This window comes from Haliotis rubra, unplaced genomic scaffold, assembly GCF_003918875.1.
Source record: "Haliotis rubra isolate DU_JTF1 unplaced genomic scaffold, ASM391887v1 Scf5, whole genome shotgun sequence".
NCBI classification, from domain to species: domain Eukaryota; kingdom Metazoa; phylum Mollusca; class Gastropoda; order Lepetellida; family Haliotidae; genus Haliotis; species Haliotis rubra.
In genome coordinates, this window is record NW_025767190.1 from 5,575,609 (window position 1) to 5,601,916 (window position 26,308).

A 26,308-nucleotide genomic window follows, 5' to 3' on the forward strand; every position below is an offset into this window, starting at 1 on the left:
CCCCATACGCTCTGTCCATTAGACCATAGAAGCAGTGTCATCATCATGAAGTGCAAGCCTTCAGTATGACCAGTGTGACTATCTGTCTGTATAGAATCATGTATGATTACCGTGAAACTGAGTCCGGCCGCTGCACCGCTCACATTTCCCAGCAAGATCATCGCGCCCATCACACCAGAGTTAAAACCTGAACAACATTTAATACAATTTGAAGTTTGCATTTACCTATATTTATATATAATTTATATCATCATCCGTGGGAGAAATTACTTTGGTGGCATCAAGCAATGTCTCCTCAGAGATACAACTTGAGAATGCTTTACAGACAATTGTGACGTTATCGATTACCACGACACAATCAAATGAAATCATGACACAATCAAATGACATCATGACACAATCAAATGACATCACGACACAATCAAATGACATCACTGATCTCACAGTGAAGTTCATTAGCTGTACTTTTCATACTCCAGACACTGGTCATAACGATTTAAAAGCTGAAAATGTTGGAAGAATGTTTTCGCATGATTATTAAAATCCCACCATTTTGTCTTTTGATATTAGACATATCAACACACATCGCTAAAATATTAAAATCCTCGCCAAGCCTCGACGTTTTTAACTTTCTCAAAATGTGTTGATATATTTGACATCAAAGGACTTAAGTGTGAGATTCTGTTGTCCTGTAAATCAACCAAGGAGCATAAGAATTCTTGTAACCCTGTGAACCGCCGTTCTGGGGGAGAAGCTCCCGACTGACCTCTCTGTGTGGGGTGGGACTTGTCCGCCACCAGGGCGTTGAAGGGGACAGTGACAGCCGCCTGTGCGCAGATGACCATCAGGAAGAATGTAATGTACAACCCTGAAACATACAACAAAATTCCAGTTTTCAGTTGTATCTCCTACAAAATGCCAACAATATATACCTGGAAAATTCCTATATGAGGATAATTCTTTACGAACACAAAAGTATGCGTATTGCTAAATAGAGTGGACATCCAATGGATCGCCTATGTGTATTTTACTGGTATTCTCTGTTCAATTGTATAACATTCAAAGTCTGTAAAAACAGACCATATTTGTTTCACATGCTTTCCTTAAAACACACTGAAAATATTGTTTTAATGCAAAATACAATTGAACGTCTTGATCAATATCAAGAGCCAGATGATACACTGAAAATAAGCCAATTAGGATGCTAGGTTTCTTCTATGGCTACAGTTCCTTAAACAAAGTGTTTGTATAAAGTACAACATTATTTATGGACGTGACAAAACTGAGGTTTGCATATACTTCTGCAAAATGTGCCTTAAATTGGTTCATTATAACAAAGGTAAGTTCAGTAGAAGCTGTCTCTCTCCATTATCCTTTATATTTCACTAAACAGGTATGATTCATGAGCAGTGGAGTAACCTCGCGCACCTGATGCCAATGTAGAAGTTGGCTTGGCGCTTACTACAACAATCTTCTTTTGATACAATGTAAAGATGGACGGTGATTTACGATTAGTTATGAACTGCATCTAGTTAGCTCAGAACCTCGCAGTTTAAAAGATGCTCTTTTTTAAGTTGTTCCATAATAACTATTTGGTTTACCCAAGTTTCCAGGTTTCTCTGCGACGACAGGTTCCGTAAGTGACTTCTTGTCTGCGACGATGCCAGACTGAGCAGGATTGGTGAAGTCCTTGGCAGGTATAGACTTGTTCATGTAGGGGGCGCACCTCTCCTTCACCAAGTCCAGCTGACACTGTAGGAAGGTACAAATACACCATACCACGGGGTTATTGGAGAATATAAATATTACATTATCAACAAATCAAATCTGTAACTCTGTAACTCCATACACTTTCTATTAATTCTTATCTAAATGGAAGCGACACAATCCTTTCCATAAGCATAAGAAATACTTTGGGCGATAATCACATCAGTTTAATGTGCTACATCCTCCGATATAGCTGCGTGCATTATATGTACAGTGGAAGACCTCTAAACCGGCAGGCCTCCATGCTCTCAATAACGGCACCATTATATGTACAGTGGAAGACCTCTAAACCGGCAGGCCTCCATGCTCTCAATAACGGCACCATTATACGTACAGTGGAAGACCTCTAAACCGGCAGGCCTCCATGCTCTCAATAACTGCACTAGAATTTGGTCCCGGCAGAAGCTACTTAATTTATGATCATTTACACGCCCTCTAATCCGGCGTCAGTCTATTCCGTATTTCGGCACAACAAAGACCGCTCAATTGACTGTTTGTACAGTAATTAACGCTCTCTAAACCGGAATCTGGTATCTCGGCTCTCCTGTTGGTTAGGTCCTAAATTTAGGTGGTAGCTTTCATTGATGAGACAATTGCTTACAACAAAACTAACGACTGTCGCTGAAACTGTTAAAAAGGTTTTATGAATGGAAATATTTCCTATCCTTGAGCAATGCTTGCGGAATATAACCTAACCCATTCTGAAGACTGGGTCGATATTATAATGACCAATAAAACAATAACATATGCTTTAGACTTTGGATTTTATATCAACATCTACATTTGTTCACATATCATCACCGTAAGGATGACAATATGGATTAAGATCCCGATAAAGAAATATCTAGGACAAAGACGCCCAAAAGCGGATTATTTTATTGTGTGCCGAGAGATGGGGCATGGGGCAATGAGCCATCTAGCTCCTTACAGGTATCGGATGTTTGGTATATTTACCATGCGACTTGTGTTGCCAAGTAACCCCTTAGTGTCCCTGTGGGGCCTGAAAAATAAGCACATTTAATGTAAATATATACATGCGTCTATATAAATGAAAACATATAAAGGACTGTAGGAGCGTCATCACAAAGTTATTTAGCACAGTTATCAGTATTAAGTACAGAAGCCTGAGTTCCATATGGAACTCCTTTCGGGTCATAATCTTGTTCTCGCATTCTCGCGATTTCGACCTTTAGAAACACTAAATATGCCAAACGTACGAGAATGCACGTTATAGCATTTCATTCTTACAAGGATTTAGTACGCGCTATGACTTATGTTAATATATAACATGCAAAATCGGTTTAGATAAGCTAGGGCGGTTTTCTCCATCTTATTATATGATATATGGTCATATACTTACACGTCAACCTGTGGGGCGCTAAAGGCCATGCCAATCAGGCCAAAACTGAAATCAATCAAACACACGTTGTAGAGACAATTCACCTGAACTTTAGTCTCAACATATATAACCCTTACATACAGTGAACCCCGTGAATAGGGACAGTATTTAAGTGAACACGTCCAGAATAATATTACATTTCACGATCAACATATCATTACGTCGGAATAACGAGGTAGCAGTGAACACCACCACGGGTAGCATTAAGCAAGTATACAATATCAAGTTTTGTTTCAAACGATTAAATTCAATTTTGCTTAAGGTAAATATTTGACGGCAAATATGTCCATCCAATGTATTTATGAAACCTAACACCTGCATATTCAGCGGGATAAAATCAATAAGAGTTCACAGCTGTTAATACAACAGATATAGAATACCCGAACACTCGACAGAATACGGAGGCACCCTGCTGTACATTCTCTTAAAAGGTGAGAATAATCTCTGTCCTAATCATCATCATAACAGTTCCCATCGGGCATGAAAGGCGGAAATAGCACGAAGCTTCACCTTACGGTATCTCTGTATAAATCGGCATGATTGCATATTGATTACTAAAGCGTTATTATTTTGATTGCTCGATTACACTATAAATAAATACAAAGCATCATTCTTCTGCCGTTGGAGCCAGGTTACCTATATTGAATGAAACAAGTTCACAGCAGGTCAGTACAGCCATCATTTTATTATACCTGCTTCTTTGAAAATATACGTGCAAGAATATTTTAGTGTTCCAGGTGCTGACGATCATATGCCACAGGCAAGAAACACATGGCACTTAATTCTATTTTCACGGTTTCATTCTCTCTGACCTTCTCTTACTCTCAACATGTTGCGTGACAAAGCTAAGTCACACATAAGTCACGATACTTTTAAATACAGTTTGTGTTCAGCCTGGAGCTTCACTTTTTATCTTGAGTGATCGTAAACATTTCTCTTATCGACGTGTCTTCCACAATTGGGAGGTGGTTGGGTGGCCTAGTGGTTAAAGCGTACGCTCGTCACGCCGAAGACCTGGGTTCGATTCCCCACATGGGTACAACATATGAGGCCTATTTCTGATGTCTCCCGTCGTGATATTGCTGGAATATTGTTAAAGGAGCGTAAAACTAAATACACACACACTCTTCCACAATTGACATGGAATAGCAGTAATTGTATAGATGAACAATTGACTTGCGTTCGCACGTGTTTGTAGAGAGTGAACTATTAACGAACACCTGGTGTCCGTACTGTTATGATGGTGCTCATGATTATAGTCGGACTCCCGTTTTATTACAGTGATTGAAAATGTAAAATAAAAATGTGTCCCCCATTCAATATAAAGCAACATCTCCCCTAACAATTAATAAGTACTTATCTTTCCCCACACAGAATGTTTATTAGTACCTTGACTCACGTGTATGGAAGGTGTTGACTCGCTTCACATGGTAATATATTTTTTCTAATGTCATCATATATGGCAGTTATATATTATTTCTATTCATGTTGGAGACACTGGTTTATGAAATATGTTTAGTGCACAATAATGTTTATTAGTACGTGGAATCACGTGTATGGAATATACTCATGCCAATAATGGTTGTCACCCCTCCCCACCCCAACCCCCACCCCTCTCAATAAAAAAATTGAAAGGGGTGACAACCATTATTGGCATGAGTATATATTGTCTCGCTTCACAGTATTGAATAATATTGTTTTCCTATATGTTCAGAATATGACAGGTGTATATTATTTCTATTCATTTTAGACACACTGTTTTGTAACATGTGTTTAGTGCAGAAGAATATCCTTCATGTGTTTATATTGGACTATGGCCCTTTCACTTCGAAACATTGTGCGATAGCTTTGCTTGATACTAATAAAAACCAGCGTTTGAAGTAGCATGAGAAAATCTTACACAGATCATCATAAAAGCAAAAAGAAGTCTGAGCATGTATGTACATGGTAGGTAAACCTGAACCATGCCTAACGTCGATATGGGTGTTCGATGCTAAAACGTCGATGTAGTCAATGATTATATATCTACGGCTCTGAGTGAGTGAGTGAGTATGGCTTTATGCTGCTTTTAGCAATATTCCAGCAATATCACGGCGGAGGACACCAGAAATGGGCCTCACACATTGTACCCATGTAGGGAATCGAACCCGGGTCTTCAGCTTGACGAGCGGACGCCCTAACCATTAAGCTACCCCGCCGCTCTGAAGGAGTCTCATTTTATATATCTAAATGTTTACAAACCAGTGCTTAACTTTACCAACGTGGAATAAAAGCATAGATTTACTCTGGTACAAACAGGCAACCACGTAAATTAACATGATCCAAGAAATCCTATACACAGGGACTAATGTGACCAGTGACCTGTCATATGGATAAACCGGCTGTCATAATTAGCTTCAGAAACTGAAACATGAGCAAAAACGGAAAAGTCGGCAGTCAAGCCGTCATGTAATGTCTCTGTAACCAAGGTCACATGATATCAACCAACAAGACCTTCACGAGGTAACCAGGCGGCAGATTACAGTCCAATCGGGGTTTTGTTCATCTTTATCTGTCCCCAGGGAATTGCCAATAATCGATTAATTTCCTAGTTACCGTAAATGTTTAATTTCCGGAACTGGTTTCAGCAGTTAGCCTTGTCGCACGCCTACACGTATTGATCTAGTGTTTCACGTTATGTAGGTTAGTTAGTATTATACACAAACACTGGGTTTTCTAGGATAAATGATTATATTTACAGTATACGAGAACTGTTCTGTGCGTTGTCTGGTTTATTGGCAGGGGAACATGTTGCCGTCTGTTAATATGTGTTGGCAGGGGAACATGTCGCCGTCTGTTTATATGTGTTGGCAGGGGAACATGTCGCCGTCTGTTAATATGTGTTGGCAGGGGAACGTGTCGCCGTCTGTTTATATGTGTTGGCAGGGGAGCATGTCGCCGTCTGTTTATATGTGTTGGCATGGGAACATGTCGCCGTCTGTTTGTGTTGGCATGTCGCCGTCTGTTTACATGTCGCCCGTCTGTTAATATGTGTTGGCAGGGGAACATGTCGCCGTCTGTTTATATGTGTTGGCAGGGGAACATGTCGCCGTCTGTTAATATGTGTTGGCAGGGGAACATGTCGCCGTCTGTTTATATGTGTTGGCAGGGGAACATGTCGCCGTCTGTTTATATGTGTTGGCAGGGAACATGTCGCCGTCTGTTTATATGTGTTGGCAGGGGAACATGTTGTCGCCTGTCTGTATGTGTTGGCATAACATGTCGCCGTCTGTTTATATGTGTTGGCAGGGGAACATGTCGCCGTCTGTTTATATGTGTTGGCAGGGGAACATGTCGCCGTCTGTTAATATGTGTTGGCAGGGGAACATGTCGCCGTCTGTTTATATGTGTTGGCAGGGGAACATGTCGCCGTCTGTTAATATGTGTTGGCAGGGGAACATGTCGCCGTCTGTTTATATGTGTTGGCAGGGGAACATGTCGCCGTCTGTTTATATGTGTTGGCAGGGGAACATGTCGCCGTCTGTTTATATGTGTTGGCATCGCCGTCTGTTTATATGTGTTGGCAGGGGAACATGTCGCCGTCTGTTTATATGTGTTGGCAGGGGAACATGTTGCCGTCTGTTTATATGTGTTGGCAGGGGAACATGTCGCCGTCTGTTTATATGTGTTGGCAGGGGAACATGTCGCCGTCTTTAGGCAGGTGTACCGCAATAGGCAACAAACGCATGCATTTTTATACATACCGTGTGAATGTCAGGCGCTACCAATAAGCAGGGACATGCTTGCTTCTTCCGCGAACACCTGGTGTCATCACGTTTTTCCAATGATCTAGTCATATAAGTTTCACTGCTCTTTTGCCTTTTACATCTAAAAGAATCTTGTCGGGGGATAATTGAACCTAGCTGCTCACTGGCAAAGACCTTTTGTATTTTCTTGGAATATGCGTTTTGGAATTAGACAGTGTAGTATGTAAATATCTAACTAGGATATATGTGCACTTAGACAGTCACAGGAACACTAAATGGATCAGACCTGTACCACTAAATTTTACAATATCCAACCCTATCCATTCGCTCACCATGACACATCATGTCATCTCACTGATATTTCTCTGTCGCTATTTCGAAACAAACTGAAGCTATTTTGCTACTAGATACCGACGGTGCTTTTGTACGCGGAAATGTGTTATCATTTCTCTTTAAGACAACAACTTATTTTGATCGTATGTGAGTTGTTCAAAGGCGCGCTTAACAATATTTAAGATATATATAATCAGGTTTTGACAAGACAAACTAGTGATTAATATCATGAGCACGGTACCACTCCGTAAGGGTTCGACCACTCACTACCAACCAAAGCACCGAGCCTGGGTCCCGACCCACAAAGCGTTCGTAACGTTACGACCTGTCGTAACTCCATAGTTTATCATAGACTTAAGAATGTCGTAGCGCTACGAACGTTTTGTGGATCGGGACCCTGATCCGTTATTTGTCTCTTACGCGTAAAGCTTGCGTGGACGTGCTCTGGCTCGAAATACGCAAAGGGAGATTATTATGATAATATTATCATTATGATTATCTGTGCTGATCCTACCAGAGGATGATGGTTCCGATGATCATGACAGGTCGCCTCTTGCCCAGCTTGTACGTCAGCCGGTCACTCACCATCCCCACAACAGGGCTCACGAAGAAGGTCAAGGCTGGAACACAAGGTCAAAGCATTTTAGACCATTAATCCAAATGTCATCCCGGTCGTAACATATTGTTTACACGCATTCTTGTCATTCAAAAGATAAATGACAAGCTCATGCGACTATCAAGTCAAATAGTATTAATTAATCGTTCCTCGGAATTCATTTTCTTTCCAATGTCATATACGAAGGGTCAGTTTCTTGTATTAACACGCCATTATGGTCAGGTATAGTTGAATGTTGTTCAACTCCGCAGTTTGCAATACTCCAGACTGAGCTATTATCGTCAACTCTGACGTAAGGAAGGGAGAGTGGGACATACTTAACCTTCGGATTTGGAACCGAAACACAAGCTATAAAGGACCGTAGATTCATCAAAGTTCTACAATGGTTATACAAGATAAACACTCTCAGTTTAAATCGACTATATCTGAGAATTGGTAATGAACAAAAATATTACAAATTTGTTCTGTGCCCGAAATCTGTCTGAGCAATAAATGCTGTCATTTATATAATCCACCCTCCTTTTCCATTAAAACAATGCACTTTAAAGAAGTATAATCAGTTTGTTGTTGCCATACCTGCTCCCCCGGCAACCATGCCTCCGAATGTGCTGCCCTTAGCCCCATCGCCCACCAGCGCCTCCACCTGAGCCGGGATCACTGAAAGGAGCCACATGCTGATGTACACGGTGTATGTATGTATATACATGTATCTATGTATATGGTGATTGGGATTATTATTTGACAATAATTATTTTAGAATATCAAGTGATATCCCATCGTGTGTTGAAATTCCATTGCCATATCAGACATGTTCAAACTTTAGTTTGATAAGCATGACGATCAGATAGATATCTCTTCATGCTACTTAAAATTATTTCAATATCAAAGTCGTGGCTTTCTATATGTTACACGTCGTGATTTATGACAGTGTTTGTTGGATTTTCTAAAACATACAATCGTATTTCCAACTAGGTATTAGAGTTAGTGACTGGTTTTACGCTGTTTCTGATCAGTTCAAAGTCATGTCAGGGTACATTATCATATAAAGCACTAAATTTCTGAGAGTACAAGTTCTTTGGCTTTCGGCATTGGGAACCAAGGCCACTAGGCTACCCAAATGTTCACCGTTCATGAACATCCATTTCAAAATGGAAGGTCATTATATGGCCTAATGAAGATGTATACTCATGGAAACAAATAAGGGAACACATGAAAGTACAAGTGTTCCTTTATTCTTATCCGGGTTTCTTCACAAGCTTTGTACTGCACTGTGGGTGAAATTCTGGAAAAGAATAAAGGAACACTTGTACTTTCATGTGTTCCCTTTTTCATTTCCATGAGTATATATTATTTCATGTTGTTTTGTTTTTTTAACGAATTACAATTAATTTTAAGATACCTTCGACGCTAAGAAGTAGCACCATGAAGTTGATGCCAAACGAGGTCATGTTGAGTAAGATGCATTGTGCCTTGTTTAGCATGGGCGGAGGCTCCTCGGCCACCTCCAACTCATCATACGGGGCCCTGCAGGAAGCAGACGACATTATCAAACTCGGTTCATGGTAGAGTTCTGCAGACGACGGTATCACACATGGTACATGGTACAGACACAGCAACTGATAATAGCACGCACACATGGTTAATGATGAACAGCAGACGACAGTGTCAGACATTATAAAGACATATCAGATAATTACAGCATCTACGCACGCACGCACGCACGCACGCACACACGCGGTTTGTGATACACTGCAGACGACAGTGTCACACATAGTAAAGACACACCAGATGATAATATCACACACACGCGCGCGTACACTCTCACGCACGCAAACACATACACACAGTTTATGATACACAGAAGACGACAGTATCGTATGGTACAAGCCTTGCAGACGACATCATTAAAGGTTAATGATACAAACAGAACAGACAAAAGCTTCACATGCACGTTTTATGGCACATGCACAGCAGACGATAGATGCACGTTTCCTAGCACAGACCCAAAAAACGACAGAGACAATACCAAGACACACATGCCATTCAGACACATGGAACACAGCGGGCATTGAATACAACAGGAGGTCATCAAACATGAAGGTAAGCCGTGGTTGTGAAACGCAGCGGTCACCTAAAAATCTTGGTACTGGGCGAATAATCGTCACAGCGGTCACAGTAGACACAGCTAAGATAGCGTGATCCTTTGCTCTTTTGAAGCGATTATATCCACACGGACTTCAAGAAGAAAGGATTCCGCCAGATAGTGTTACAGCAGGATGCTTCTGTACTCCACTGAGTAAGGGGTTACGTCAAATGACCAGAGACACGTTTGGGTATATGGTTTCACTGTTACGTAGGTTAGTCCTAGGGAGGCATGGCCTGATGGATCACAGTGGGAAGTCTTGGGTTGCATGTACGACTGCTGGGATCTGATATAGCATAACGTCTAGTGGGCCAGATCCTGGACGTTCACGCGTAGAGCAATAGCAGCACATAACTTTGTGGATTTCATTTATTCAGCACTGTGATTTTATATACTGGACAAGATGAGATGGAATAAAAAACACAAGCGTATTACAAAGACATCTAATGGCTTTCCATTTAGAATAACCGTATAATTTGTTCGCAGAAGTAATAGATTTTACACTGTCGTTCTGGAGCCTCAGGTTGAAATATAGCTTTGGGGCAATAACAATACTCCAATTTGAATACTCCTGAGGCTGTAAACTATTGTACACTTCCGGGCAATAGAGATAATTATATACACCTGAAAATCAGACTTGTGAAAATATTGAAAACGTTATCAGAACCTTATTGGAGTAAAACACTTTAAACGTAATAAATATAGCTTAGTTGCCCTATCAATACATCACCGCTGAATAACCGTTGCTTGTTTTAGCAATCTAAGCCACCATCAAACATTGGTGTAGACTATTTTTGACGAGCAGTGTGTTTTTAACGGATTATAATGTAACGTGATAAGATCAGGATGACACACTAGTCAGGTTTGTGCGGGAGATCCACTTTGACGAGTGGCGTCCCAACGGTTTTACAGACTCAACCTTACTGTTACGAAATATAAAAGGGAGATAACTACTCATATATGCGCATACGTCGTTTCATATTCACGATAGGGGCACCGTAACTTCACACAAATAGTAGAGTGGCCCTATATATGCACAAATGGTAACTGTGCTAAACATATGACCACATACCATTCACTGTCATTGAATTTAGACTTAAGATATTTGGATAAGATAAGCATGAATTTCGCCCATGTTTTATCAACGTCAAAAACATTTGATATTGCAGTATAGCTACTGCTGAGGTAACTCTGTCAAAATAAAATAGGCCACTCGTTGGAAAAATGTGAAGGAAGTAATAGGACATAGACTCTTGAACCTGTTACTGAATCCACTGCAGGTCGGAAATAACAGCCTACAGTGTCGACCTATTGTGACCAAAATACATCGGTCCTGACCTGGTGTCATAGACTTACCCTCGGTCTTTACAGACATTTTTAATAGGAGCAGGCCGTTACGTTTACAACAAACATGTTTCTTAGTAAGATACTGAACCTATGAACAATCTAAGACTTGCTTCATTTCAAGCCCTAGCATTACAGAAAAGGTGAGAAGGAAGGGGAATGATTTGGTTGACTTACTGGGGACAGGCTAGAGTGGAAGCATCCTGTTTCATTTAATATCTTTATTCTTCAATATTCAGATGACATCCGTGTCTAATATGTATAACATTAAGAACGAATGACACACCATCCTGTAACATTCGATGTGGGTTGATGACCCAAGTCTTGTCTTAATATAACAGTGGAGCTAAATGAAATGTAACGGTATATTTTTACATAGATATAGGTCGGTATTTATCGTGTATGCCATGAGGTGCTCTGTGGGGTGTACGGATAAGTTTGAAGCAGGGTTCAGTGTGTCTCCCTGGTTAGTAAAACATGTAACTCTTTCCCCGACCCCATCGGACGTAAACGTTAAATTGTCTGTGAAAATGTCCTAATTTTCACCAAAAATCCGTCATAACGCCTGATGTTCACAAACAGGTAAAGCTGCATGTCCTATTATATCGATACATAAATACATGCAGTAATGATGAACCATGCAGTACTGCTTTCAATAGTAATTGAACAATGTCCCATCAAAGGACACATTTACCCATGCACATGCTTAAATACTTCTATCTAGTTTCACGAATACTGCAATCATGATAAAAATAATATCCTCATTCAGAAAGCTGAATACTATTGAAACTATTCACATGTACAATTTTCCTTCGTCCCAACTCAAAATGCATGCTAGTCATCCACACAGGTCGTCTAATTAGAACTCAAGCTACAGTTTCCTGTCAAGTAAGAAAATGTACACTCACTCATTGTATTCCTCCTCAAGCCTTCTCATGACGCTATTATCCTTGATCAGCGGTATAACCTAAACCACTAACTGGTCCTCTGTACAGTAAGCCCTCACAAACGTCCCTACTCACAACTAGCAGCTAAAGCACTCACTCTTGCTCTTCCGTGTACAGTCGTTTCATAATGTCGCTGATAGGCCCGCAGGCCTACTTCCTCTGTCGGGGGCCCTCGTGCAGTGACCTCTGAAATAAAATTAATATTGTTACATATATATCAGCTGATGTGAGGAAAACAGGTTATTGCTCATAAACCAGCTTTTGGGCAGAGGTAAAAATGATTCACTATATGAGAGAATTTTATAGTGATATTTAGTGTGAAGAAGGATGCTTATTAGACGATCGCAAACAGTTGTGCTTATATTTATGTTATTGGGTTTTAAAACTGTGTTTATAGAGTGAGTGAGTGAGTGAGTGAGTGAGTGAGTGAGTGAGTGAGTGAGTGAGTGAGTGAGTGAGTGAGTGAGTGAGTGAGTGAGTGAGTGAGTGAGCAGTATTCCAGCTATCTCTCGACGCCAAGGATGGGCTTTACACTTTGCAACCCTGGCTTTTGACGTGACAAGCAACCGCATGCACCAGGGTCGGTGGGGTAGCCAGATGGTTAAAGCGTCCGCTCGTCACGCCGAAGACCCGGGTTCGATTCCCTACATGGATACAATGTGTGAAGTGTGTCTCCCGCCGTGATATTGCTGGAATATTGCTAAAAGCGGTGTAAAATCATACATGAGGCAACCCAACACCTCTTGCATGTATGAAGTTATAAGTCGAAATATACGTGGTGCATAGTCTGACGCTTTGTTAACTCGACGGTTCTGATACCCGAAATTCGAGACAAGCGATATTCTGAAACGTGGCATATGACAGTCTAACATAATGAATTCTTATATATTGGTGACGATAACAATAACTCATCCAACATGGCGATTTATGGAACGTCTGGACGCTTTCTAATATATACAGTATATATAAGGAAGCCGACGATGGCCTCTGTCTTCTTACATTACATTACAAGACGACCAGCAGGCAAGTGATTCAATAAGACCCTTGCGCGTTGTACCTGTGCTGTGGACCAATGTTATGGTGACCTAACAAACTACAACGAATACATCAAACGTGTTTAGCAAGCATAGAGTACTGGCATAGAGTACTGACATAGAGTACTGACAAAGGGGACTGGCATAGAGTACTGGCATAGGGTACTGGCATAGGGTACTGGCATAGGGTACTGGCATAGGGTACTGGCATAGAGTACTGGCATAGGGTACTGGCATAGAGTACTGGCATAGAGTACTGACATAGAGTACTGACATAGAGTACTGGCATAGGGTACTGGCATAGAGTACTGACATAGAGTACTGACATAGAGTACTGGCATAGAGTACTGACATAGGGTACTGGCATAGAGTACTGACATAGAGTACTGACATAGAGTACTGACATAGGGTATTGACATAGAGTACTGGCATTGAATACTGGCATAGAGTACTGACATAGAGTACTGACATAGCATAGGGTACTGGCATAGAGTACTGACATAGAGTACCGACATAGGGTACTGGCATAGAGTACTGGCATAGAGTACTGACATAGAGTACTGGCATAGAGTACTGGCATAGGGTACTGGCATAGAGTACTGACATAGAGTACTGACATAGAGTACTGGCATAGAGTACTGGCATAGAGTACTGACATAGAGTACTGACATAGAGTACTGGCATAGAGTACTGACATAGGGTACTGACATAGAGTACTGACATAGAGTACTGACATAGGGTACTGACATAGAGTACTGACATAGAGTACTGGCATAGAGTACTGACATAGAGTACTGGCATAGAGTACTGACATAGAGTACTGACATAGAGTACTGATAGAGTACTGACATAGAGTACTGGCACATAGAGTACTGACATAGAGTACTGACATAGAGTACTGACATAGAGTACGGATATAGAGTACTGGCATAGAGTACTGACATAGAGTACTGACATATTGTCTGGCATAGAGTACTGGCATAGGGTACAGGCATAGAATACTGACATAGGGTACTGACATAGAGTACTCTGCATAGAGTACTGACATAGAGTACTGACATTGAATACTGACAAAGAGTACTGACATAGAGTACTGACATAGGGTACTGGCATAGAGTACTGGCATAGAGTACTGGCATAGAGTACTGACATAGAGTACTTACATAAAATACTGACATAGAGTACTGACATAGAGTACTGATAGAGTACTGACATAGAGTACTGATAGAGTACTGACATAGAGTACTGACATGCACCAGGACAATTCCGGCAATTAAATGATTGATTGATTGAACTGAATTGAGATTCTCTATATTGCTTCGGCAATATTGCAACCATATAGACAAACTATAAAGAATCACATGAGTTTTTAAAAAACTAATTTCAACATACCGCCGTTCTAATATGCAAGAATAATTTATTGTGCATAATTAGTTGACTGTAAACTTCATATATAGGAAATATAAGTCAACATGTGAATACCATGCACATCCGGGACACTCACACAACTCAGTGGTACCGCCACTGTGGATTTTCAGTGGCATGTTGTAACCCTTTTGAGTTGAGTTAATATTATTGCCAAATTAAAACATATTTTGCCTTCTTTCCGGGTGAGTGACTTTATCATAAGGGGGATTAATTTTTATGCTGGATTGGAGGGGTTAATTTCACCCTATAGTGTACCAGTTCTAGGATCTGGTGACTCCGCTAGTGAGTGAGTTTAGTTTTACGCCGCACTCAGCAATAGTCCGGCTATATTGCGGCGGTCTGTAAATAATCGAGCCTGGACTAGACAATTCAGTGATCTACGCAACTGGGATACGATGACATGTGTCAACCAGGTCAGCGAGCCTGACCACCCGATCCCGTTAGTGGCCTCTTACGGCAAGCATGGGTTAACGGAGGATCATTTCTAACCCGGATCTAAATTGATTCCCTTGAAATTTAGGGGAGTGTTTCATTCCTGCCACACTGGTCACATAGTAAATTATTATCAGCGAAAGCAGAGGCAAATTGATGTTGGGGTGAGTCATTTTTTAATATTCGCGGGATCTAATTTCAAATACCTCTTGTATGCACATATATGTTTGATAAATATATATCAATGTAGAACGTTTCACAGGCATTGAAATTCAATTTCATTTCAGAAAAAAAATCATGGTAACATCTGTGTTGTGTTTTCGTTTTTTTCTTCATCTTCTTGTATCTTTTTAGACATGTTGTTTAAAAACAAACTGTTAAAGTATTTCGGACATAGCTACACGAATGTAATCTAAATTGTAAACAGAATTTTAATGTCAAATTCCCTTTTTCTGTTTTATGCAAATAGGGGTTCCAGAACATGATACCCATGTTTGTAATGTACACAATGTTTGAAATCTAATTAAAACATATTGTTTTTCTGTGAGAAGTGTATCCATAGCGTCATGTAAAACAGTCATGCAGTGAATTGTTTTTCCAACCATCCGTTATTTGATCGCTTCTCTATCTCTTGTGAGGCAGTTTGACATTTTGAAAACAAAGCAATTAAACTTATTTCAAAGGTCACCTCCACAAAACAGTCCCTAAAGGTGAATCCGGTGTTAGTTCAGGGCTGCCATGATAGAGGATTCACTTAAAGTTAAACTGCACCAAATTCATTAGCATTTGCTAGAATCATATCAGGTTTCTGTCATATTATAATTTAAGGATACTTGCTACAGACACTTTGGCTACTACGTAAACCTGAAACTTACACATATACAGTCAGCTCTCGTTAATCCGACACTCAGTAATCCGACAATCACGTTAATCCGACAAAAAATTAGGGAACCATTTAAAACAGTGATAATTACTCTCGTTAATCCGACATTCTCGCATTCCGAGTCCGACACACCAATCTAGCAACTGATTATTGTAAATACATTGTCTGCAACCACAAGTGTCGGATTAACGAGAGTTGACTGTACAATGAAGAAACAGCTTTCCTTATATGTTTTTTAGTGCGTCATAAATATGGAACGATTTATTTCCTGGGATGCGACACTCAGGAATATATTAATAATATTTATTATTAAAATCTTCATAGCTTAATCAGCAAAAATGTCCTAGTAATAATGAATCTTACTGTTCTGTATGCAGTTATCAATTGTACGTTGGTCTTAAATGAAAGTGCGCTCATATATGAAAACGCTCATTCTTTCGAGTTTTGGCTTTCCGGTAGTTAAATACGCAGTACGAGTCTATTCGGACGTGAACGTAGAGTGAGGGGAAGTAACTCTGTTTTGCAAACCACGAACATGACGTTGAATAATGACCAGGGGCTGCTCTCATGAAGCAACCTTTACTAAGGTTAACCTTAACTCCCATTCCTTAACATTGCACTTAATTTACCTTAGTGACTTATGATCACCTTAGTGCTTTGTGAAAGGAGGCACAGGGCTCAAGTTGTCTCTCTTCTTAACGAAGTGCTCCCTGATTCCATGAACTAACAAAAATAATATGGCACGCGGTATAATAGCGTCACAACTTCTACCACCGTTATCATGTAAAGGTGTTGTTGCCTAGCGACAATCGTTTATATATATTAACAGGGAAACTATCTATCCGCTTCCTGTCCGGGATTTCTGACACAATATATCGTTAAAAGATGAAACGTGTAAATTCTGCTATATACGCCCACCTACAAATTACCACGTGACCACATGCAAAAGAACGCGACCATCTTTTAGTCTCCATCTGAAATCACACTGAAATGTACATCGCACAGAATGTCAGCACTGCATGTATCCACGGTTACCGTTGAGTACGAATACAAATGATTTGGACAAACTTTGATTTGAACAGAATTTGAGAGATTAACCCGAGATGACGCACGAATACAAGATAGTCTCTTGCATTGCCCTAGGACATGACTTGAATACTGTCTCTCGGTCGCCGATCGGCCCGCGGAAGTGTCTCTGTATGCTGTGGGCGAATGTAGGTATCAATACACTTATACAGAGACTGTTTTACCACTCCCTGTAGGTTTTTTCAAGGGAAATCTGCCCTCATTAAAGAGCAATTAAAGGAGGGTGGGTTTGAATGGGTCTGAGATGTGAAACTGAGATTTGTGATTGAAGTGATGATCGATACGGCGGTTAAGTTTGATATGGAGTGAAAAATTAATAACATTTTTTTAAGATAACATATTTTCTGAAACTAACAGACATTTTTAGGGTTCGGATTTTTAATATTGTCAAATCTGGAATTTGTTTTGTTTTAAACTGAGCGTTTCTCGAGGCCTGTGTAAGGGTCATTCGGTGTAAAATATAAAAGTGAAGAATACCTAAAACCTGTGATATCTGCACGATTTTAAACCATACTTAAATACGTTAATCGCATTTGCATGTAGCAAACAAAAAGATTGAACTCGGGTGTTCATAGAATATCTATGAACTGTCATTTTATTTGAAATGTCCGTAACATGCGGAAACTGTGTACATTCACCTCCAGCTGTCAATCAGTAGGTCTAGGTTGTATGGATCTGTCACCGCGGGAAAATCTATACCTCCAGCAACACGTGTGGAAAGACAATTAGGAATGTTTGTGCTGGAAGTATGCGTGACGTCATTTCTGTCAAAAAACCAATAAGCGACATCCGAGTGGAAGTGTGTACACAAGAAGCTGTGAAACCTGCATTCACTAAAGCCATATATAGACTTATAAAAGTGACACGTAGGCGACTTAAGTTTTCTATTTCAGAAGTCACCGGGTGTAATTCGTAAATCTATATGGACAAGTATCAAACTCTAACTGAAGTAACAGGCTTATACATTTGAACGATTTACACTTTGCCTTTAGTAAATCTATATTGTTAAAGTTTACTATTGAAATATATTTTCATTTTTTTTCTAGAGCAATTTTGTGTAAATGTTGCTTTATTTATGGACGATTTCACTTGATACGGAGGTTATTTATCAGGCATCATGGTGTATCAATCATCTCAATTCGTTTTCATGCCTGTTTGCAAGATTAACCCTAAGTCTCAGAATATATTATAATTTTATATTATAATGCCCCTCAAAGACATTATAATTTTGGTAGAAAGAAATAATCCCTTTCAAACTGAAAACCTCAGTGAGATGGAAGTGAGTGAGTAGATATGGTTTTACTCCGCTTTTAGCAATATTCCAGGAATATTACGGCGGGGGACACCAGACATGGGTTTCAAACATTGTACCCATGAAGGGAATCGAACCCGGGTCTTTGGCGTGACGAGCGAAGGCTTTAACCACTAGGCTACCCCACCACCCCGGTGAGACGGGAGGTTCAGAAACTGAACCTGATGACATCTAGTCTTGCTGCATTTAGGGCTTCAGAAAGGTCTAAGCGAAAGGAAAAATATTGCGTTCTGGGGTGATTCTGACTATCATCACTTATCATGTCAGTCATGTAGGGCGCAGGCAGAATCTTTATTTGAAATATGGATTCATATCTGCATTCCGAGTATCTGGAACAACAGATAACCCGTTGATACCCAGGTTACAGATAACCCGTTGATACCCAGGTTACAGATAACCCGTTGATACCCAGGTTCAATGTACATTACAGATAACCCGTTGATACCCAGGTTGAGATGTGATACCCAGGTTTACGCAAGTTCACTGTACATGTTTTCCTTTGGATTTGCAGATTCCAAATAATAAACATTTTTATCAGCAAAAAAGCGCCTGAAATTCTCAGAAAATGTAGAATTTCATTTTGTTTGGCTATTACAAATCAAAATTTAAAAAAAAAAATGAAACGTTTATTCCCCTTTCCACTCATTAGCTCCGCCCGTCAGAGTTAGATTGCGGTATAAACCATCATTAGATTGCATCAAGATTCGCATTTCCGAAAAAATCTAGCAAAATATTGCTTTAAAAGACTGCATTCAGACACTCAACTTTATCGTAATAGCTCTGCCAAATCTAAGAAAAATGTCTCATAAGAAAATTTATTTCAATTTTCATTAGTTAATGCCAACTGCAGCGGCGAGAATACGTTAAGCTTTTAGGAACATTTATAAATGTTATTTCCCAAACACCCAGCGTAGTTTCCTCTCTTGAGCTGCCTTAGCCACACGCTTAATGAATTGATGTCAGGGTTGGTATTGTTTGCCCATCACTGCAATAACACCTAACTCGCCTTACAAGACAGTCTTCAACCCCCAAAAGCCCCTGTGTTGACGATCCTGATTTAACGTCGGCGATGTGGCCACAACGGAACCACTGTCACGGCAACGCCGTAATGATTGTCATCAGCACATACAACCCTAATGCTTGTACGTATGTTCAATCAACGTGGTAATGTCTGTGCAGTAAATCACTTGAAGATGATTTGATGAGATGTATTCATGGATGAAATAGACTGTATGTTTTTATGAAATATAGACACTGACTGATCATAACAAGCAATTACAGACGTTGATGTACGTAATGTGGATGAAGCAGGAATCAATATCGTCTATGTCGACCACCACAGAACAAGGTGCTGTGATCGAAGGACGTCATTGTTCCAACATCCTGCCTTGTTTCCTCCCACTCCCATTAAGTCAGAAATCTGTTACCACAAATACTGATAACAATGGCATGTGAAGCTTATTCGGTGAATAATAAGTCTTTAAATTGAAAGAAACATAAAGAGTTTTAGTTTCGAAATTACGTATACATCTAGCAAAAAATAGTAAAAGGAACAATCATTTTAAATTTTAATCACTTTTAATATTTTGGAGTCCACACTATATACTATATATCATCATCCACCTAGAACGCCAACTTAAACAAAATAATCCAAAAACGTTTCTTTTAAGCATGGACATACCCCACAAACCCCACCTCACTCACTCACACACACAATCATATATCAACACAGACTATCCTTTCAATCTTAATTAAGGCTTTTATTAATTATCTCCAGTATACTGAACGTGTTATGGTGGCGTCTCTTCATTGCCATGGAGACTGAAATGTGTTCTGTATGTATAGTAAATCGCTTGCGACAGTTGTAGTCGAGATAAGTGACTTATCGAAAAGTATCACGTTGCAGGTATCGACGCAAGACCGCGTGGAATATAAGTCATGATTGTTTCATATTTTGAATTTAGGTGTCTTTGTTAGTCCTAACTCTAATTGCAACACCAAGAAATCCCATTTTCTCATGTTAACATTGATACAATGACCCCACAACTACCATTCTCAGAACTAGGGGGCAATGTATTAATTGGTGTTGCCAATATGGAAATACATGTTGGAGGTTGCTACAGTTCTGGGAGTTGTTGCAGTTGCCAGACGTGCTGGAGTTGTTGCAGGTTAATAGTATGGCTGGTTTTGTGTTTTGGGGTTGTTGTTTTTCAAGCTTTTTTTCTTTTTTTATTGGGGGCTGAATGTGTGTGTGTGTGTGTGTGTTGTTGTTGTTGTTGTTGTTGTTGTCGGGCTTGATGCAGATCCTGGAGTACTGACAGTTGCCAGTGTTACCGTAACTTGACCGGTTGCTGGAATTGATGCCATTGTTTGAGTTATTGCAGGTGCCACAACTTCTGCAGTTATTGCGGTTGCGAGAGTTATTGCAGTTTCCAGAGCTGTTGCCTGCGTCGTTGCAGTTGCTGGCGTTCCTTAAGTTGCAACTGTTGTTGCTACAGTTGCCACAGTTGCTGGAATGTTTACACTTCCTGGTGTTGTTAGGGCTCCCGGAGTTGTCTGAAATGTTCGCTTGAAAGGGTGACTCCTCTTCATTTGTGCAGCGCCCGACTGAATATATCTTTGGCCCTAAATCGTTTCTGTTCTTTGAAGTCGCCCCACTTCTCAGTGAAGCGGAAATATCCCAAAACCAATCCTTCACAGCGCTTTGATCAATACATCCATGTGGCCACAACTAGCACGGGGTGCTAAGCGTTATGTTTATACTTTACTTATTTACAAAGTAAGCATTGGGAGCTAGCGCTGATTGCCCAGGGGCATTTCTACCTGGAGCTGTACAGCACACTGAGAGATGTGTACATGTTTCCGATATGTTTGGCGTCCTTCAACGGCTCCTTAGATGGATTGACGTGCAACTGGGCGGCGGTTTTGTTTTTTTTTAAGAGACGCTTCGTTTTTTTCTTGTAAGCATCGATAATTGCCGCTTTCCGTGATGTACAAATCGATAGATCCCTCTGATCATATCTCCAAACTGGATAGTGAGAAGTAGCCTAGAGCAATTGGGTTTGCGTCACCGGTTGGAGTGTTTTAATCAGGTTTGGTCCGACCTCTTCTCTCCAAGGCTTTCGTAACCTCTCATCTGTCAGGCCATGGCAAATCAGGGACATTTTGCCTCTGCGTGGAATGAGTTGATAATATTAGAAGCGACATCTACACGCTATACAAACCAGCCGGCTATAAAGAGTAATAGAGGACGACATGGCTTGGCTGCATCTTCCACAGATCGAAATTGCGCAGGTTTGTAGTAAGAGGACACATTGGAGTTTCAACAAAGAACGATGATCGACAAAAAATATTGCAAGTACAAATACACAAGCTTCAAATGCATCATCACCATTCTCTAAACCCAAGGAAGCTGAGACGTCATGAAACTTACACGAGTAACAACAGATTATTCAATGTAATTGCCACGGTTTCACAATGATAATATAATCATGTTACTCTACTTTAAAGTGCACAATTCACCAATCCGCCTTGAGCCGCATTTCCACCCTTCTCCACCCAACCTTACCTGTATTGCTACCCAATATCACCTGAACATACCTATTGCCACCCTACATCACCCGACCTTACCTGAAATGCCACCCTACTTCACCCGACCTTACCTGTATTACCACCCTACATCACCTCATCTTACCCGTATTGCCGCCCAACATCACCCGACCTTACCTGTATTGCCACCACACTCATCACCCGACCTATATTGCCGCCCAACATCACCTACATTTGCCACCCTACATCACCCGACCTTACCCGTATTGCCGCCCAACATCAACCCGTATTGTCATCCACTCCGACCTTACCTGTATTGCCACCCAACATCACCCAACCTTACCTACATTGCCACCCTACATCACCCGACCTACATCACCTGAAATGCCACCCTGACCTTACCTACATTGCCACCCTACATCACCCGACCTTACCTGTATTGCCACCCTACATCACCCGACCTTACCTATATTGCCACCCTACATCACCCGACCTTACCTGTATTGCCACCCTACATCACCCGACCTTACCTACATTGCCACCCTACATCACCCGACCTTACCTATATTGCCACCCTACATCACCCGACCTTACCTGTATTGCCACCCTACATCACCCGACCTTACCTGTATTGCCACCCAACATCACCCGACCTTACCTATATTGCCACCCTACATCACCCGACCTTACCTATATTGCCACCCTACATCACCCGACCTTACCTATATTGCCACCCTACATCACCCGACCTTACCTACATTGCCACCCTACATCACCCGACCTTACCTACCCTATTGCCACCCTACGTGCCGCCCTACACATCACCCGACCTTACCTGTATTGCCACCCTACATCACCCGACCTTACCTGTACCATTCACCCGACACCCTACATCATCCGACCTTACCTGTATTGCCACCCTACATCACCCGACCTTACCTATATTGCCACCCTACATCACCCGACCTTACCTGTATTGCCACCCTACATCACCCGACCTTACCTGTATTGCCACCCTACATCACCCGACCTTACCTATATTGCCACCCTACATCACCCGACCTTACCTACATTGCCACCCTACATCACCCGACCTTACCTGTATTGCCACCCTACCCAACATCACCTGTATTGCCACCCTGATCCTTACCTTACCTGTGCCACCCCTACATCACCCAACCGTATATTACCACCCTACATCACCCGACCTTACCTGTATTGCCACCCTACATCACCCGACCTTACCTGTATTGCCACCCAACATCACCCGACCTTACCTACATTGCCACCCTACACCACGTGACCGTGTCCAAATACTCTACACGTACACCAGCATACAATGTTAAATGCCCAAATATCCCCCAATGCACTCAAAGACATCCCTCTTCCCACCCTACAACATAATGCCAGCTGGAAACCTCTAAACGATGGACCCTACATCTAACTGACTAAGCCACTATCAGCGTCAAAACAACATCAGCCTTTAGATTCAATCCTGGGCATTACTGTTGATCAGGTAGCTGACATCAATCACTCCAGGGCGACTGCATGTATCGCCTATATAGAAAGTGTTTACAGTCGCCAACAATAGCATCTCTGGCCCCTCCATAAGCCCTGATCGATACAGGGGGAAAACACGATCCTGTCAGTGTGGCTACCTCGTGTTGTCCGCGTTGTCTGGGCAGGATATAGGGACACACATTACCTCGAAGCATGGCGCCGACCCAAATAACGCATCGCCAGCAAGATTTCAACCGAGATACTGGTTGACCTTGAATCTTATTGATCTGTTTGGAGTTCCAAGGTTTACATTAGCAACATGGTAAGATACGATGCCGTTCGTGGCACTCGCCCAATTTACTAGAACGTTGTTTTCGTAGTGAGGCTAGTCTAGCTGTGTTGGAATAATTGATCAGCAGCTTTTAAAAATGAAATATGTCGGCAAGTTTGTGCTACACTGCCAACCCTTCCTATAAAGAATTTTGGCTGACGTACGCACGTCGATCTGAACAGAGAGACTATCTATGCAGGATCTCTGAAAAGTGAAACCTCCAAAAAGCGTACCCTGTCAGTCCGAACACTTTTCAATAGGTTCCCTGTTTACACATAATTGAAGCAATTTTACTAGGTACCCATTAATGTGAGGTAATGTTTTTAATGTGTCCGGTGATACCGACACATATTTTAACCTGTCCTGTCCGGCCTGGGGCGTGATACCGATAAAGCAGTACATATATATTACTGTATCTGAGTAGGCTATTCGTGTTAAACTGCGTCTTGGTATCTGTTGGTACTCTGCCTGGGGCGTGGGATACTACAAGGGGATAACAGCACACACACACACATACACACGAGAGAACGCACGCATACGGCGCAGTACACACAACACACACCTACGCATACATAAGCACGCACGCACGCTCGCACGCACGAATATACGCACTCACACCTGCATGCACGCGCGCGGTTATACCTTGGTTACGGCGTCAAACGTTTAAAAAGCCCAACGTCAGAGAATGCCAATATCTCATCAAGTACAACACATGCAGCCGGGTTCCCGGTCAGGTTCCCTTAATACCCGCTGTCCTAACAGACAGCATCAGATAGTCACATGGAGTTCAACCTATACCTAACTGACAGTTGAACTCCCCCCTGGTACTATTGCGGGAAGGACAGGCCTCTCGAGCCAGATAAAGAGGTTTTTCGTATCAAGATGATCAATTTTACATTGCCTTCACCCAGCAGTAGGCTCTACAGTGTGTGAGATGTAGGAGCAATGTACCACACGCATCCTGTTCCCAGGGTACACTCTGGGTGTAGAATCAATAACACTCTGGCACGAGGACAGTACCAACCCGCACGAAACGGGAGGACAGTACCAACCCGCACGAAACGGGAGGACAGTACCTACGTTATATTAGTTATCTCCGTGAAGATCGATTTGAGTAAGTTGGGTTTTACACCGCTTTTATAAATATTCCAGCAATATCACGGCTGGGGACACCAGAAATGGGCTGCATAGGAAAGATGTGGGGAATCGAACCCGAGCGAACGCTTTAACCACTAGGCTACCACACCTTCCCTGTGATAATCCATGTGAGCACCTCCATACAAGGACAAAACTAAAACTTGTCAATACATTTGATAAGAGAGCGGGGCTCAAACAAGTAACCCACACAAACTAATTCCTCCTTTAGTTATAATATCATGGTGTAATATTGGCGTTGACAGCTTTAAATTTAAAACTACACAAAGATAACTTAAAACTCTGAAAACTATTTAGGTGGTATATATTTCACGGATGGTTATAAAACCCCACTCCAATAAATGCCTATCTCCTAAAACCTATTATTATTATTCCTTCTATAGATAAACGTCTACTTACGCAAGGTCGTAGTGTAATGAGTGAGACACGCTACACCTCCAACAGCGAACGGCTATAATTAGGTCTGAAGGTGACAGCTCGGGATGCTACCTGTCCTGAAGGCGTAATATATTGCTACTGAATTCCGAGCGCTATTACATCAAGTGTCACGGCGTCAATTAACGTTATCATCATAAACGTGGCATTTTATTACAACTACTAGTATAACAAAAACGACGAGAAATGGTGATTCGATAGTGATGTATATGATACGTGCATTATAATTGCGTTTTGTACTTTAAATTTGCAGTGTTCTGTTTCATGAGTGCAATAACCTTAATAACGATTCTAACGTCCTTCAAGTAAAATCCAAATTTCAAGAGTAAAGCGTTTTTGCCCGGCAGATCAAATAGGTGTCTTAAAATGTGTTCCTTACTTCATTACAATCAGTTACAATCTACTATCTCTGAAAATATAATACTTGATTGGTCAGATATTTAACGAGGACCACGAATTGGTTGTAGCGCAGGGCTGGTTGACACGTCTTGGGAGACCAAGATTTCACTTCACTTAGGGCAGGACTAAATTACCTGGACCAGCGTTGGAATAAATTATTGGACTGTAAACTGTCAACGTACGCTTGTAGGTCGCCTTGGTCTGCTGGACCTACCAGTAAAGTCAACTTCCTAATAAAGTATTTCACAATCTCAGATTCACAAATCTTAAATCTTCAGGTTTCACACTTTGCAAACGTTCAGTTCACACGAACCTCCCCTTTGAAACTTATTTAGACTATACCATGCCATGGTTTGCTACCGTTTGTTCGACAATATTCAAACTGTCAAAGGACGAGTCTGGACCAAACAGTCCGGTGATTGGCATCACCCAATTGGGTAACGATGGCGGGAATCAACCAAGTCAGCGA

General features: G+C 41.3%; 1 protein-coding gene across 5 annotated transcripts in view; it reads right to left on the reverse strand.

The window, feature by feature from the left end:
* LOC124291706 overlaps positions 1-26,308 on the reverse strand; it is a 43,974-nt gene that overhangs the window by 8,244 nt on the left and 9,422 nt on the right. For 4 of the 5 annotated variants that reach the window (XM_046728770.1, XM_046728768.1, XM_046728771.1 and 1 more), the window contains exons 2-10: positions 12,393-12,481; positions 9,261-9,385; positions 8,438-8,518; positions 7,760-7,865; positions 3,128-3,172; positions 2,722-2,767; positions 1,602-1,752; positions 767-868; positions 111-187 (exon numbers count right to left, since the gene is read on the reverse strand). In XM_046728770.1, coding sequence (XP_046584726.1) covers positions 111-187; positions 767-868; positions 1,602-1,752; positions 2,722-2,767; positions 3,128-3,172; positions 7,760-7,865; positions 8,438-8,518; positions 9,261-9,385; positions 12,393-12,421 — 762 coding nt within the window. In that variant the 5' untranslated portion in view covers positions 12,422-12,481. Of the gene's footprint in view, positions 1-110; positions 188-766; positions 869-1,601; positions 1,753-2,721; positions 2,768-3,127; positions 3,173-7,759; positions 7,866-8,437; positions 8,519-9,260; positions 9,386-12,256; positions 12,482-26,308 lie in introns of all 5 variants that reach the window. The other variant, XM_046728767.1, reaches the window with a different exon arrangement.